A 16,370-nucleotide genomic window follows, 5' to 3' on the forward strand; every position below is an offset into this window, starting at 1 on the left:
TTAACATGGGTCAGTATAGTGGTCACGGTTGTCCTCAGTCTTGTAAACCACACCCAGCCAACCAGTAGGACCAACCAGATTGAGCCATGGCACTAATTCCATGTTTTCAATAGAGGATACAGCCAAGAGCAAAACACTTAATCAAATAATTGTGGCTTTCATTTTTTTTTTTTATCACCATGCAATTAAACCCTTCAGATAAATACTTTCTCTTGTGTCCTCACGGCCCACACATGTTGTGCAGCAAATTATTTGGAATGGAAGGAATGCCTTGTGAAAACAGTAACAACTGTAGGTAAAAGGCAGACTAGAGGGCCTTTAACCGTTTCATCTAGCAGTAAAACCCAGCAGGATCCCTTTTCATGTGGAAAGTGGTAGAGCAGAGCGGGTCGCTTTAAGGGTCAGCTCTAAAAGGTTTCCAGCACCATGAGAAGAAAACTAGGCCAGACAGAGGGGACAGGAGTACTGTGTGTTCTTGCTGCTGTATAGACATCCCTGTCTGTCCGTGACACATTCAGCCTCAGCCCACCCAGCATGGCTAGCTCAGTTTTACAGTATCATGTTTTTGTTATTTACAGTTCTGCTGCATACATGGCCTTAATTAGAGTTGATTAGAGCCAGAGAGATCGCTGCTCGTAGAAGATGTGTTCCAGATGTGAGCAGGAATTCAGAGCGTTTTGTAAAGAAAAGAAACAGTACTCTGCAGGGGTTGACTAAAGAAACCTGAGTCAGAGCAAACTGTTGAGGGGATGAGGGATTCAACAGAACAGGGTGAAAGGGGCCTCCTGCTCAATCATGGGCAAATATTGAACTCTTCAGAATTCAACTTTATATAAGTAAGTTGAAAACAGTATGTTATTTTACCCTGATTTTCAACTACAGTATCTTGGTAAACCACAAAGTTGAGGACAATCACAGTGTTGTCCAGGCTTGAGCAATGCTTGATATTTGCATTTGCACTGAGAAATTATCTCCTAAACTAACTCCAATGTACATACTGTCCTTCTCACCATCCTTAGTTGCTCTACTTTCTCAGTTATGAGCAAAGCAAGCATGGGTTTCTGTGGGGGCAGTTTAAAAATGTTTCAGGAAATACCACACAAAAAATCAAGGAGAAAAACTGACAGACATTGCTCCTAGTTTTAAAAACAGAGGGATATATGATGTGTTTTTTAAAATAAGTCCACATATAGTTTATAGAGATTTCCCATGTGTGATAATCTATTCTGTATCTGGTAGTCTGTCTGGATGTTTGAATACTAAGATGATAGCTGCGTGTGATTTCTGTCGGTGTATAGTAGACACCAGATTGTATACATTAAGCTAAGTCTATTGATTCTAATGATGTATTTGATCAATTATTTGTAATCACCCAAGTCATATTCCTTTGAAATGCCATTAAGTAGAGTAAACGTTGTGGTAGAAGTGCTGTGGTCACTCTCTGTGACACAAGCTTCTAATGTGTTTACACTTTCAGGATGAGGGAAATATTTCATTTTGAAATGGAGCCTCAGAGGTCTGGAGTTAATAGAGTTGGAGTCGATGACTGTTTACATAGATTCCAAGCAGATCTGGCCATTTTGGGTGTATTCTGATCCAGCTTTACGAAATCCTTTACAGACCCCGATCTCACATAGAGATGTTTAGTTAAAAACTTTCAGGCTGGCTTGAATTATTAATAAGTAAAACGTTGTGTTAGTGTTTATTGTGTTTATTGTTTTGCACAAGTTAGCATTCTGCCATAACATACTTCTGAGCAATTCCACGGTAACAGAATGATGCAGAGACTTAGTGTTCACTTTAAAATGTATGTCAAACCAAAACCACTGATTGCAGTTAAACAAACCATACAACTCTATGCACAATAACTACTGTTAACAATTTCCACAGAAAATGTTACAAAAACGCATTTACTTGAAGAACAGTGCAGATGCAAAGTTTGGTAACTGAATGACAGTTTATACTGTTTATCTGATAATTAGGCATATTATCAAACCTGTGCAATCAATAGCCCATATTGATTTTCTACTTAGTCGTCCATATGACTTGACATCCCAACATGAATGACATGAAGGTTGAACCATAGTTAGCCATAGTTAAAGGTTAAGATTTAGACATCTGTTGTCTGTGTTGCCTCAGACTCTATGGCAGGGTGGTACTCTTGGTTGGGCTGTTTTGTTTTTCTGATGGGGATAGGATAGACTGAGTTCCTAGCCAAGACAATCCCCTCGTCTCCTCACGACACCCCCTATCTAATTATCACAGAGACACGGGTCAGATCGGCTGGAAGTAAGCTGCCTGGTTGAGGCAATAGCTGCAGGCTGCCGCTCGGGATTAGGCTAATGACGGGGAGGAAGTGGGAGGTGGAGAGGGCTGGGAAGAGTAGCTTGGGGCGGGCTGTTAGTTCACACTAGTGTCCTCCCACTGTAGGCTAGTCACTGGGAGGGCAGGCAGGCAGCCTCAAAGTTGGTTCTGTGTCTTTATCATGGTCTTTCTGCCATTCTGTACATGAAGAAGAGGGGTGTTAGTGTGTAGTGGACTGGTGGCCTTTAACGTTGCAGTTGGGGCTTGCACAGGGACTCTTCCATTTGCCGTCATCACTCAGACAAGCTGGTAAAGGATGTACTGCCTACTGTATCTCTTGAACCTTCCCATCTAGAAACCATGGCTGGATTTTACAGCTGCTTGCAGGGAAAGAAGTAAGTCTGTTCTCTCTACTAGTCTGGTTAGAGACGTTTGATATCCTGGCAAGGAATGAAGACAGAGGAAATAAATCTATTGCCAGAGCATTTATCTGAAGTGAACGTACTCATTTATGCTATGTGTCCCTGGCAGTCTGCTTAATGTACATGGCATGTGTACATGTCTGTTTTAGAGAAGGGCTATAATTATGTTCTGATTCTGAACCCTAATACTAGGACACAGTAGGCCTGCATTGATTCTGCAAGTCATAACATATGAATAAATAGAGTTATTTGAAACTAAGACCGCTGTTGTAGCCTTGTGGACTAGGTTGGAAATGCGCTGTATAGGGGCTGTTTATTTGCAGTGTTAAAGAACCATCTCCCCCTTTATCCTTGTGTCTCATGACATTAAAAAGACAATAAAAGCTTTATTGACCCCTCACTCAGTTCATTTATCAAATATGTGAACGAGAGCCAGGCAGCCCTTTTTTAACTGTGAACTGACTCACTTAACAGTAAATCAGCCTGAAAGGGATCTGCTCTTCTCCCCCAGAGTAACTGACTGCCACGGTTTATTCACATCCATCCACCACCACATCCCAAACACCCATTTCATGGTTTGTGTCTGTCAGCTGTCCCAACTAAGTTCCTCTTAGCAGCAGTCTGGCTAAGTAATGGCTTTCATGTGACATCTTGTACACAGACTGACTTAGAAATGGAGACCATATGATATACAGTATGAAAGAGTACAAAAGATGTGTGGAACACCTGCACTGTTTCACATGGTTCTCATTTAAACAGTCAGTCTTCATTGGACCGTAAAGCCTCACCTTTTCCAGATGGAACTTGTGTCTGATCTGGTTTAATCCTCCTTGTCCTCTAGAACAGGGGTAAGGAGGGCTGTATTGAACTGTGCTATACTACTAACACCAAATGTTTATTTTTCCTCTTGTTGGATTAATATGTTCAAGCTAGATGAATGCATTCACGCATGTTAAGCCCTGTTGCACACAACATCATGTGAGCGCAACACACAATGTATTTCTTGCTACACACACCTCGTATTTGGGACAGATGTGTAGCCTAACCCTTCCGTACTGAATGCACCCTTGATACAACTTATACATTCAAGAAGCTTATTTCTTAGTCAGACTTAGTCACTCCTTTCATTTAGAAAGCGGGAAAGGAAATTCCATGGTTTTGTGTCTCTGGTTCAACACAAACATTAAGGTATCTAAGGTTTTACTCAACAGCTGAAAGAACTTTGAAAAAGAAAAACTGTGCTGAGCAGACCAACCACTTTGGATATGCAGCCTCATATGGGGGCTCAACCCAATGAAAAGTATTCACTCAGCATAGCAGAGAATGGTGGGTTGAACCTCAATAAAAAAAGAGAACACATCCTTCCTTGATATCCTAAAAGTCAGCCCACTGTAGGAGTTCTTCCTTCCAGGCAGCTGTGCCCTGCAGTAGCCTTGTCCTGGGTACTGTGCTTCTCCTGTTTGGTTGTTGTGATCATCTTGATATGTTCTGGGGAATGGATGGTTTCTAGGAAAATGACTGAGATCCGTTTACCCAGATTGCATTCAGTTTGAACATCCTTATGTAGGGCTACTGATCTACTACACCCACTACTAACGAACTACACTACACATCATATACAGTGCATTCGGAAAGTATTCAGACCCCTTGACTTTGTCCATATTTTGTTACGTTACAGCCTTATTCTAAAATGGCTTAAATAATTTTTTTCCCTCATCAATCTATACACAATACCCCATAATGACAAAGCAAAAACAGGTTTCTATACATTTTTGTACATTTATTTATATATAAACAGATCACATTTGCATAAGTATTCAGACCCTTTACTAAATACTTTGAAGCACCTTTGGCAGCGATTACAGCCTCGAGTCTTCTTGGGTATGACGCTACAAGCTTGGCACACCTGTATTTGGGGAGTTATTCCCATTCTTTTCTGCAGATCATCTCAAGCTCTGTCAGGTTGGATGGGGAGCGTCGCTGCACAGCTATTTTCAGGGGTCTCCAGAGATGTTCGATCGGATTCAAATCCGGGCTCTGGCTGGGCCACTCAAGGACATTCAGAGACTTGTCCCCAAGCCACTCCTGCGTTGTCTTGGCTGTGTGCTTAAGGTCATTGTCCTGTTGGAAGGTGAACCTTCGCCCCAGTCTGAGGTCCTGAGCGCTCTGGAGCAGGTTTTCATCAAGGATCTCCCTGTACTTTGCGCTGTTCATCTTTCCCTCAATCCTGACTGGTCTCCCAGTCCCTGCCGCTGAAAAACACCCCCGCAGCATGATACTGCCACTACCATGCTTCACCGTAGGGTGGTGCCAGGTTTCCTCCAGATGTGACGCTTGGCATTCAGGCCAAAGAGTTCAATCTTGGTTTCATCAGACCAGATAATCTTGTTTCTCATGGTCTGAGAGTCTTTAGGTGCCTTTTGGCAAACTCCAAGCGGGCTATCATGTGCCTTTTACTGAGGAGTGGCTTCCATCTGGCCACTCTACCATAAAGGCCTGATTTGGTGGAGTGCTGCAGAGATGGTTGTCCTTCTGGAAGTTTCTCCCATCTCCACAGAGGAACTGGAGCTCTGTCAGAGTGACCATCGGGTTCTTGGTCACCTCCCTGACCAAGGCCCTTTTCCCCAGATTGCTCAGTTTGGCCAGCGGCCAGCTCTAGGAAGAGTCTTGGTGGTTCCAAACTTCTTCCATTTAAGAATGATGGAGGCCACAGTCTTCTTGGGGACCTTCAATGCTGCATACATTTTTGGTACCCTTCCCCAGATCTGTGCCTCAACACAATCCTGTCTCGGAGCTCTATGGACAATTCCTTCGACCTCATGGCTTGGTTTTTGCTCTGACATGCACTGTCATCTGTGTGACCTTTATATAAACAGGTGTGTGTGCCTTTCCAAATCATGTCCAATCAATTGAATTTACCACAGGTGGTACATTTCTAAAAACCTGTTTTCGCTTTGTCATTATGGGGTATTGTGTGTAGATTAATGAGGAAGGCTGTAACGAAAACAAAATGTGGAAAAAGTCAAGGGGTCTGAATACTTTCCAAATGCACTGTATATCTGTCCTCATTGCTCCATACTCCACAGGCTATGTGTATCATTTAGACTGCCAGAGGACTCTCGCGCCAGTTGAAATTAAAGGCATGCCTGTATAAACTACAAAACAAAATGGCCAGTATCATTGCTTGGCTCTACTACTAACAATATTCACATGGAGCGTTTTATTTTTTACCTTTAAAAAAAGAGGCATGAAAACCTTGCCGTTTCAGGGGATTTTTGTGTTCAACATAACTGAGTAGAATGTGTTGTGTACCGTCCCTACTTTAAGATAATGTAATTGCTTATTTAACCGAGTTGATGGTTTGCACTGTTCCAGAAGCAGATTAGTTTGGATTGACTTTAGATATGCTTTGATATAAAATAACATGAACTCCTACAAACTCTATTTCCTTTTCCACAAATATTAGAAGTATCCTGGATGTTGACAAGAAGACGGTCTCAGAGGACACTGTGAGGCTTCAATCACACAATATGTTCAGCACAGCAAAGGTGGATTTCGAGTCTATGGATTGGGCCTTGTCAACATCAGCTGTGAAAGACTTAGACCAGATGGCAGTCTACTGACTGCTGATGAGTGTGTGTGAACATTATAATCAAGGTGTTGTCTGTCTCGTACACCTCGCTAGTTGCTATCCTCTAATCCTCGATTGCATAACATAGGTGACTCCTCACATCTGGCTCTGAAATAGGGCATCTCCAGTACTGAAATAGGGCATCTCCAGTACTGAAATAGGGGATCGCCAGTACTGAAATAGGGCATCTCCAGTACTGAAATAGGGGATCGCCAGTACTGAAATAGGGGATCGCCAGTACAAAAACAATACTCAAACCTGGCTGTGTCTTGGAACTGGCTGACTCATCTGTTGAACTCCCTGTGCTCAAATATTTTATCATCTTCTAAATAATGTTGTTGTTTATCTAACAAACTATTTTGTTCTTATCATGTAATACTGCTCCTTCCCACCAACTCTCTTCCCTTTCAACCCCTGAAAAGTTAAGACATGAAACAGAGGACGTCATTACTGCTGGTCAGTATTGGAGGCAGTCCAAGGTCAGTCCATTAGCCCAGCTGAACCCTCCTGCCCCTGAACCATGCTGCCCCACTGCGTTGTGCGTACTCAGTTGTGCTGTCTCCTTTTCTAGAGGATGTTCCTCTATGGAAGCAGAGCTGTGTGACTGGGGTTGGTCACATGGTCAGACCCTGGGAGGTTATGGTTCATAGGCTAGCTGTGACAACAACCCCAGGCTGCATTCTCCCCAGAATGCTCTCTGTTGGTCACAAGCACAACTAGTACTCCTTCCCTTGGTCTAGTCTATACTGGTCCCCAGTCTCTCTCTTATCATCCCCTAGTCTTAATCGACTGTGTGTGGTGTGTCTGTGTGTTTGTGTTGTAGATGTCTTTGTATTGGTGGTGGGGGTTTTCAGTCACACATAGTCTCCCTTGGTATTGGTGGTGGGGGTTTTCAGTCACACAGTCACACATTGTGGGGGTTTTCAGTCACACATTGTCTCTGTATCTCTGAAGTGTTATTTCTCTGTGAAGCAGGGAACATTTACTCAGAGATGACCGAGGAAATGAAGAGGCAGATTGGATCTCTCTCTCAATTCAAAGGACTTTATTGGCATGGGAAACATGTTTACATTACACTGACGAACACTGTGGAATGTTTCAACTCACTAAAATAATACTTACAATGTTTATTATATCTTCAGTTGAGAGAAGGTTCAGTTTCTCAGACAATGTGTTGTCTAGTAGTTTAGCTAGTCTGGAGTGGGCCTGTCTGTTGCTCTGTTTGGTACAAGCGTTGCCAGGGGAACGGGGAAGCCAGTTGGAATGTACGTTTATTTATAACTGTCAAGGGTTTGTAAATTGTTGAAATAAACTAATTAAACTAATGTAATCAAATGTTTTTGTGGCACAGAGAAAGGCCTGCAGTTTGGAGTTCAACATATGATATTCTCACAGCTGGAGTAATGAAGTTGCCATGTGTTTATTTATTATTGAAGAAGATTTCAGATACAAAAGGCACATTTTTTATCTCACACAAGGAACATTTGGTTCTTATTGAACAAGTTTTTGTGCAATATGTTTCCCCACTCATGCAACATTGACGTGGATGGGGTAGACTCAGGCTGAGTTGAATAGCTTCAAGCTATTGGGACAGGGCCTTGGACTTCAGCAGGGATGTAACTGTAGATGTTAAGTAACAGCAGACACAGGAGGCTCCCAGCAGCTTATGTCACACCAGGAAGTGGAGTCCAGTACGCACTGCAGCTGCTAATTCCCATGAGACAGTACCGCCTCTGGGTTTTCTCAGCTGGGTTTATATTTATTCCCTGACTGCCTCATATATTTGTACTACGCTGCTGGGTGTAATGATTCAAAGTTTTAGTATTGTAACTTATTTTCCTTTCGTTCACTGTTTCTGTTGGTTGTTCCCTGTTCTTATAATCATCACATCCAGACTTAAGATAATATGGAAATAAACAAGTCAATCATAAGATATTGTATTTGAGAATTCTTTATTAAGACCACCCCCGAGCCATGGATGTAGATTTTCACAAATAATAGCCATTCTGAGCTCTAAGCTCATCAGGTCCTTGACAGAGTTGGCAGAAAGCCATATAGGCCGAGGAGGTAATTGCCTTATTAACGGAGTAACTAGTTTTGCATGTGCGGTCGAACTCCAAATTGCCTCCACATCCTGTTTAGCCATTCCGTGGGGCCAGGGGTTAAGACTAGCTGTCACTGACCCGCTGATGGCTTCCTCCTGCTGGGTCGGCATGGCGGGTCTGAGGCTATCCTGCTGGGAGCTCCAGACCAGAGCTAGCTCCAGCTCCAGGCAGTCCCCTCCAGTAATCTGCCCCAGGCACAGGCTGCTTATCTCAGCCTCTTCCTGTGCCATGGCAGGGTGGTGTCACTGAGGGAATTGTAGTAGAGATAGACTGGTAGGCTGAGACCATCCCTGATCTCTCCTTATATAGAGAGCAGGGTTATGGAAGTGGTTGTTGCCCTCAGTGGAGATGCACACAGATGAGTTACAGTAAATAGGGATGAATGAAATGCAGTGCCTGATTGAATCTACATTGTACATAGTCTAAACTGACTGTGGTCTCATTATTAGTTGCCCAAATCCCTGGAAGGCTTCCCTCTATAATATAGTTAATTATCTCCCTCTGCTCCATAGTAAATGACTCTCTCCCTCTACTCCATAGTAAATGACTCTCTCCCTCTACTCCATAGTAAATGACTCTCTCCCTCTGCTCCATAGTAAATGACTCTCTCCCTCTGCTCCATAGTAAATGACTCTCTCCCTCTGCTCCAAAGTAAATGACTCTCTCCCTCTGCTCCATAGTAAATGACTCTCTCCCTCTGCTCCATAGTAAATGACTCTCTCCCTCTGCTCCATAGTAAATGACTCTCTCCCTCTGCTCCATAGTAAATTACTCTCTCCCTCTGCTCCATAGTAAATTACTCTCTCCCTCTGCTCCATAGTAAATTACTCTCTCCCTCCCAGCAGCGACTGCAGCATCATGGCCTCTGGACCATCAGATGTGTTGACCAACCAGGATCCAGCAGACACAACAGAAGAGTGCACAGGTAAACCCACACTTGAAATGCCTTTGCTAGCCTTTTAAAGAGGCTCTTCACTATTCTCTGGTCATGGGGAACTCTGTCTGTCTGTGGTAGTGCTATGGTGAATGTGTAACGGCAGATCCTATCTGATCAGATTTACAGTATCTAATCTGTAGGAAGGGAATGGCAACACTACTTCCTTGTTTATGTTGATCAACGCCTCCTCTGAAGATTTGTGTCTGCGAAGCCTTGGGGTTCATTGCAAGTTGAAGTGAGATGATTTTATCATGGTGAGAATCCCTCCACAAGATCAATGCTAAAGTATCAGTGTTTCTTCTAGACCAGTGTGCTATTATCTCTCTTGCGGAAAGCACTGGGCTTCAGGGAGGATCAGGTCAAGCTTAAGAAGGAGATTTTCTTACAGTTTTATTGGCAGGAAATGAAGTACAAAAAATATATCTCATCAGCTCCCATCATCTCCCATAAGAACATATTTTTCCACAGTCTGTCTTCCAACCCTTCACCCTGCTGTGATGCGCTCTGGGAACAAGGAAGTCAGGGACTGCAAGGTCAGGCTGGGCACCGTCTCCGGAGGGCTAGCCGGGACGTGGATTAGCCCTATCCTTCAGGAATAGGTCCAACTGACAAGGGGAATAATCTCTATCGGATTGAACTTCTAAAGCAGAGCACGGAGGGCGAAGTCCATTAAAATTAATAATTTGTCAGTGGCTGGAGGTGTGCTGGCGGGCCAGGGGATAATTTGGCATACCCTGATGGGCAGCTGCCCCATGGCAGTATCCTCGTGGCGGCCTGAGAGGGTAGTGGGGGAGAGGGGGGAATTTTCCAAGGAGTTAATCTGCAGTCAAGATAATAGTTATATGTGTACTACAGACTAGATCGTTCTTGGTCATGACTCTTCAAAGATTTTTAGATTTATAATACACAGTTTTATTAGGTACACCCATTTAGTACCGCGTCGGACCACACTTTGCCTCTAGAACAGCCTGAATTCTTCGGGGAATAGATTCTATAAGGTGTCGGAAACGTTAGTTGCTGATTTGGTATCAAGAGACCTAACGTGTGCCAGGAAAACATTCCCCACACCAGTACACCACCGCCACCAGCCTGTACGAGGCAGGATGGGTACATGGATTCATGCTGCTTATGCCAAATCCTGACTCTGCCATCAGCTTGACGCAACAGGAACCTGAATTCGTCGGACCAGGCAATGTTTTTATACTCCTCAATTGTCCAGTGTTGGTGATCGCATGCCCACTGGAGACACTTCTTGTTTTTAGTTGATAGGAGTTGAACCTGTTGTGATCGTCTGCGGTAATAGCAATCCGTGACGAGGACTGACAAGTTGTGCGTTCCGAGATGCCGTTCTGCACACCACTGTTGTACTGCGCTGTTATTTGTCTGTTTGTGGCCCGCCTGTTAGCTTGCATGATTCTTGCCATTCTCCTTCCACCTCTCTCATCAAGGAGCTGTGTTTTGTTTGTCGCACCGTCTCTGTAAACCCTAGACACTGTCGCGCGTGAAAGGTCACTCGTTTTGCCCATTCTAATGTTCAATCGAACAGTGACTGGATGCCTGTCTGCCTGCTTTATATAGCAAGCCACGGCCTCGTGACTCACTGTGTAGGAGCGATACGTTTTCATGAACGGGGTGGTGTACCTAATAATAAACTGGGCAGTGAGTGTATATGATAATATATGCCAATTAGCAGACGCCTTTATCCAAAGTGACTTAGTCATGCGTGCATACATTTTACATATGGGTGGTCCCGGGAATAGACCCCCTACCCTGGCGTTACAAGCGCCATGCTCTACCAACTGAGCTACAAAGGACCACGTTTACCTGGGATAACAGTTTGTAATAGGTTTAACATCAGCTCAAGGGGAGTAAGTTGTGGTTGGTTACGGCAGTGCTCTCCAGATCAACAAGGATATTCAGTGGGACAGAACATTTCTGTTTCTGACTGTTTATCTCCTGGTCATGCGTCTCCTTCATGTATCCCATCTAGGCCTACATTTAGCCTGTTTGCCAAAAAGACCCTCTCTGGACAAAAATGTCTTCAAGTTTACATTCTCAGCTATTTGAACAGTATGTATCCAAGTATGTAGTACCTCTCCTACTGGGATGGAGTTTTCCATTGATTGTTGACTTCTCCAGCCAAACTGAATGGGCCAATTTAAAGTGTTGATCATGCCAGCTCTAGGCCTTGTCTACAATTGGATCTCAAGTGTTTTCCAGAGTATGTGAGCCAGTCACGAGATTGTGTGGCTTTATATATAAATATAGTCTCTCACTAGCAAGCTTCACTCCTCCAAGGCAGAGCTCACTCTTTAATCAGATGATTACATTCCTGGCTGCTAAAGGTCTCCATCCTAGGATTTTTCACGTTGCAGTCATCCCCTCCCAAATATTGGCAACATTTCTATGGATCCAACTAACTTGACCTTCTCTTTTAAGAATTGGCCATTCTGCTTTGTTTCTGGTTCTGCTGCTACTTTGGTGTAATTGACATATTGTTTCTAAAATAGCTTGATGTATTAATGAACTGTAGGCACCACCCAGCTCACTCCAGCAAATGTCTCAGATCTCGGTCTGCTATTATTCTCAACAAAGGTTTAGGGAGAGGGAGTTTTCACTCACAAAAAAGCCCTTGAAGTAGTTAAAAAGAGGTGTTGAGAATTTCCACTGTGGTGCTAATGTAAATGGAACAATGGGAGTATTTTACTATCTCATTAATGCTACCTGGGTTTATGACCAACAGGGTAAATTACTCTCACTTTACTTGAGTTCACATGAGGGAATAGTTACATTTCAAATAATGATAGAGGTTCGTTACAAAGCTTTGTTAGGTGATCTTCTTTGTTCAGTGGTGAAAAGACGTGAAAGAATATGGTTAAAAACTGGTGTAAAAGGTAGTGAAGGAATAGGTCCCATTGTTAACTGGAGATGAATAACCTCTGCCATGCTCTATTCTTGATGTGATCTTCATTGTAGGCAAGAAGAAGTCCAAGTTCCAGACCTTCAAGAACTTATTTGCTAAGAAGAAGAGAAAGGAGGCCGCTGCTCCTGCCGGGGAGGACAGTGGGTTGAAGTGTAGCCATTCTAGTGACAATGTCAACGCCCCCAAACCTACACTTCTCATCCGCTCTGAGAAAGACAAGGGCTCTGGGTAAGATGATATTATTTTCACAATACAAGCAATTTAATTTGATTCCCAAGGAACAAATGCGTCATTTAATTTCTACCGGGTAGCGTGAAGTCTCCTCTACGTATGTATACAACTTTAAAGGTACATATTTGTTCTAATTTAGAGTGGACTGCTAGGAATTAACGTTCTGCATACCGCTTAGTCACCTGAATAATAAACCAAGTCTTCTCCGCTCATTTTAGATCTTAGTGAATTTTCATTCATTAAGCATGCAGCATTATAGGCTACCTGCTGCAGATGTCTTCCCCAGGGCTTGCGTTCCAAATGGCTCCCTATTTAGTGCACAACTTTTGACCAGGGTCCATAGGGTTCTGGTCAAACGTAGTGCACTATACATGGAGTAGGGTGCCATTTGGGACACAGTCAGGGCTAGTGACTTGTCATTACTGCTCCTTTAGGTTTTTCTACAAACTTGATTAGATTTAGTCCTACATGATTGAATGGAGACGACTCAGCCACTGCCTAACTGCTAATGCCTAGGAGCTCAGATGTTCTGATCAGTCATTTAACATGATGTCTCATACTCAGTTGTTCTATTTCTTTCTTTCAAAGGCCCAAAATAAATATGGGGAATAAGACTCTGTCACATGACAGTGTCTTTGTCTCTGAATCTCCCCTGTCAGAGGTGACTGAGAGTCTTGGAGTCTCTCAGGACAGCATCCATGGGAAAGTCAAGTCTCTACAGGTGGGTAGTAGATCCTCTGTCCTATTCCTCCATACTGGGACTGGCTGGAAAATGACCTGTTGTAGCTATAATTCTATACTTTACACCCACAACGTGTGAAAACAATGTGTCTCCATAGCTCATGTTACTATCTCCTAAATTCAGCTCTCTTCATCGGTATTAGCATTGGCACTCTGTCTGTACAACCTGGGTATAAAATTAGCCAGTCTGGTCATAAGCCGGTTAGACTGGGCGCTAGCGAAGGCTCATCCTTAGTTGTCACTACCTGTTCTGGACAGAATCCCACAGAGGGTCAGAGTGTACGTACAGAAGTCTGAAGCATAATACAGCTAGTGTTGACTAGGCACAACAACATGCTAGAACAAGGAGGAGATAATCGAGAGAGAGACTTGGCTGGTGTTGTTCAGCCATTTGGAGAAGAATGGGGATTCTAAAGCCTTGGAGGAGACAGACCTGAGACTGTGTCCTTGGGAGCAGCTGAGCTCATACTGATAGAGTATATTCCGTTTGTGTATCTGTGGTACCGCTTTCTTTCACCACGCAAAGTCTATTTCTCAGCTAGAGTGGACCTATTGCTTCTTAACTCACTTTCACTTATCATTCCACTTTGAGAAGAGTTCTCTACAACTGGGTTGGATAGCATGGTCTCGGAGAATACTTGATCTGACAGGAAAAGTGTGGTCTCAGAGAACACTTGGTCTGACAGGAAAAGCGTTGTCTCAGAGAACACTTGGTCTGACAGGAAAAGCGTTGTCTCAGAGAACACTTGGTCTGACAGGAAAAGCGTGGTCTCAGAGAATACTTGGTCTGACAGGAAAAGCGTGGTCTCAGAGAATACTTGGTCTGACAGGAAAAGCGTGGTCTCAGAGACACTTGGTCTGACAGGAAAAGCGTGGTCTCAGAGAATACTTGGTCTGACAGGAAAAGCGTGGTCTCAGAGACACTTGGTCTGACAGGAAAAGCCACTCTGCTTAGTGTACTAATCCTGCACACACATCATGATAGCCACTCCCTATTAACACAAAAGTACTGGAAACACTTGAAAATAGCTGATAGGAGTGGTTGATAAGTATGTTATTCCCCTGCAGCTCCAGCTGAAACAATCAGGCTCTCCTCCGTCTCTGATGAAACAGGCCATCAGGCTCTCCTCTGTCTCTGATGAAACAGGCCATCAGGCTCTCATCCGCCTCTGTTGAAACAGGCCATCAGGCTGTCCTCTGTCTCTGTTGAAACAGGCCATCAGGCTCTCCTCTGTCTCTGATGAAACAGGCCATCAGGCTCTCCTCTGTCTCTGTTGAAACAGGCCATCAGGCTCTCCTCTGTCTCTGATGAAACAGGTCATCAGGCTCTCCTCTGTCTCTGATGAAACAGGTCATCAGGCTAGGTTCTCCTCCGTCTCTGTGTGTGAAGAAGATGGATGATGCAGGGACTCTTTCGGAGGATGACGGCCTACCCTGCAGCCCACCAGAGTACTCCACCCTGCACACTGTCCTGGCTGGGGTGTCCCACAGGGTACGCATCATTATGCAGTCAGGACTCGCATAGTATTCATGGGGTCTATGGGGTCAACTTCATGTTAGCGATCATTGCACGCACCAGATTAGCTACATAGCTAATTCTCATCTTCAGTCCCTATTATGATTATAATTGTGTGGTATGTGCTATGTGACTGCAGTCACACGATCCCTGTCACATACAATACATACCACACATTCATGTTTCATGAAAGCTACCATGAGGATGACTCCATGCATTCATGCTTACTTCTACAGCACAGGAGGCTGGTGAGGGGAGGACGGCTCATAATAATGCCTGGAATGGAATGGTATTAAAACATATGGAAACCATGTGTTTGATACCATTCCAGTAATTCCGTTCCAGCCATTACAATGAGCCCGTCCTCCCCAATTAAGGTGCTTCCAACCACCTGTGGTCTACTGATCTATTACTGCCGATCACCCTCTTTCTAACTGCATTGTCACTCATCCTGTCTGTGTCTCATTCCAGTCTTCCAAACTGGTGCAGAGGAACCGCTCCCTGAGTCTGGAAGGGACCGACAGCGATGAAGACCAGGTAATAACCAGTTATCCATGTCTCCAGTATGCTACTTTGTTATTGCAGTCATGTGCTTCCTGTTCAGTGGACATGGTGAACAATCCTCCTGGTCATTTGATCACCATGACCAATCAGAAGTTGAGTGGGTTATATTGTCATTTGATTTTAAGAATAATAAATTAATGTCCCCCAGACGTATTACATGAGTTGATGTCTTAGAGTACATCTTTCTTTTGATGACGTATGAAGCTGTGTGTCTTTTGATGAAGTATGAAAGCTTCCATGTCAGATGCGGTGTTGAGCAATAGGAGTGAATCAGGATGGAGACATTGTTGAGCTGTATACATCCACAATATGTAGACCAGGGATGGGCAACTGGTGGCCCGCGGTGCAATTTCGAAATTTGGTTGTGCATCAGCAGTCACTCAATTAGCCCATGTCAGAAGGAAAATGTAGATTGGTAAGTTAGTCTAGCGGCCAGCTATCTAAACTTGTAGTAAGCATGGTCAAATTACCAACTGGGGTGGGGTCCATTGATCATAGTTATCATATGAAAAACTGCAAATATTTGCCTCCACTATAACTATGGCAAAATGAGTAGAATTGCATGAAATGAGTTATACAATTGTTAAATCTCTCTGCCCCATGGCAAAATGTGCAGAATTGCAGAAAACTAAATTGTATTTATTTATTTGAGGCTCAGAGCAGCTTGTGCAGGCCATATTTACACCATACATGTACACAATGGTTTGTTTTGTTATACATATCAGAATTTAAGATCCTTAGAAACTGCTCTTTTCTGCCTCTCTCTCTCTCTCTCTCTCTCTGACTGATTTGGTAAAAGAGTCACATGATCAAATTACTGGAAGTGATTAATGAGCCGTGGTACATGCTGTGTGAAGTGTAGCTCCCTCAGCACGTACGTTAGCGTTATTATCTTAGCTGGCACGCTTACATTCCGCACAATGGGACCATTGGATGGAATAGACACTTGGCTAGTTTCTATGAATGCTGATTGAATCTTTTAAGGCTTTCTCAAAT

At 43.7% G+C, this 16,370-nt stretch overlaps 1 protein-coding gene across 4 annotated transcripts in view; it reads left to right on the top strand.

Annotated features, from left to right (window-relative positions):
- LOC311105151 (uncharacterized protein) overlaps positions 1 to 16,370 on the top strand; it is a 28,209-nt gene that overhangs the window by 5,067 nt on the left and 6,772 nt on the right. For 2 of the 4 annotated variants that reach the window (XM_084147190.1, XM_084147193.1), the window contains exons 1-6: positions 2,460 to 2,699; positions 9,305 to 9,387; positions 12,376 to 12,550; positions 13,142 to 13,274; positions 14,646 to 14,786; positions 15,282 to 15,347. In XM_084147190.1, the coding sequence (XP_084003316.1) occupies positions 2,665 to 2,699; positions 9,305 to 9,387; positions 12,376 to 12,550; positions 13,142 to 13,274; positions 14,646 to 14,786; positions 15,282 to 15,347 (633 nt within the window). In that variant the 5' untranslated portion in view covers positions 2,460 to 2,664. Of the gene's footprint in view, positions 1 to 2,459; positions 2,700 to 9,304; positions 9,388 to 12,375; positions 12,551 to 13,141; positions 13,275 to 14,645; positions 14,787 to 15,281; positions 15,348 to 16,370 lie in introns of those variants that run through there. The other 2 variants (XM_084147191.1, XM_084147192.1) reach the window with 2 other exon arrangements.

Source organism: Coregonus lavaretus (assembly GCF_964263955.1).
Source record: "Coregonus lavaretus genome assembly, chromosome: 29".
NCBI lineage: Eukaryota > Metazoa > Chordata > Actinopteri > Salmoniformes > Salmonidae > Coregonus > Coregonus lavaretus.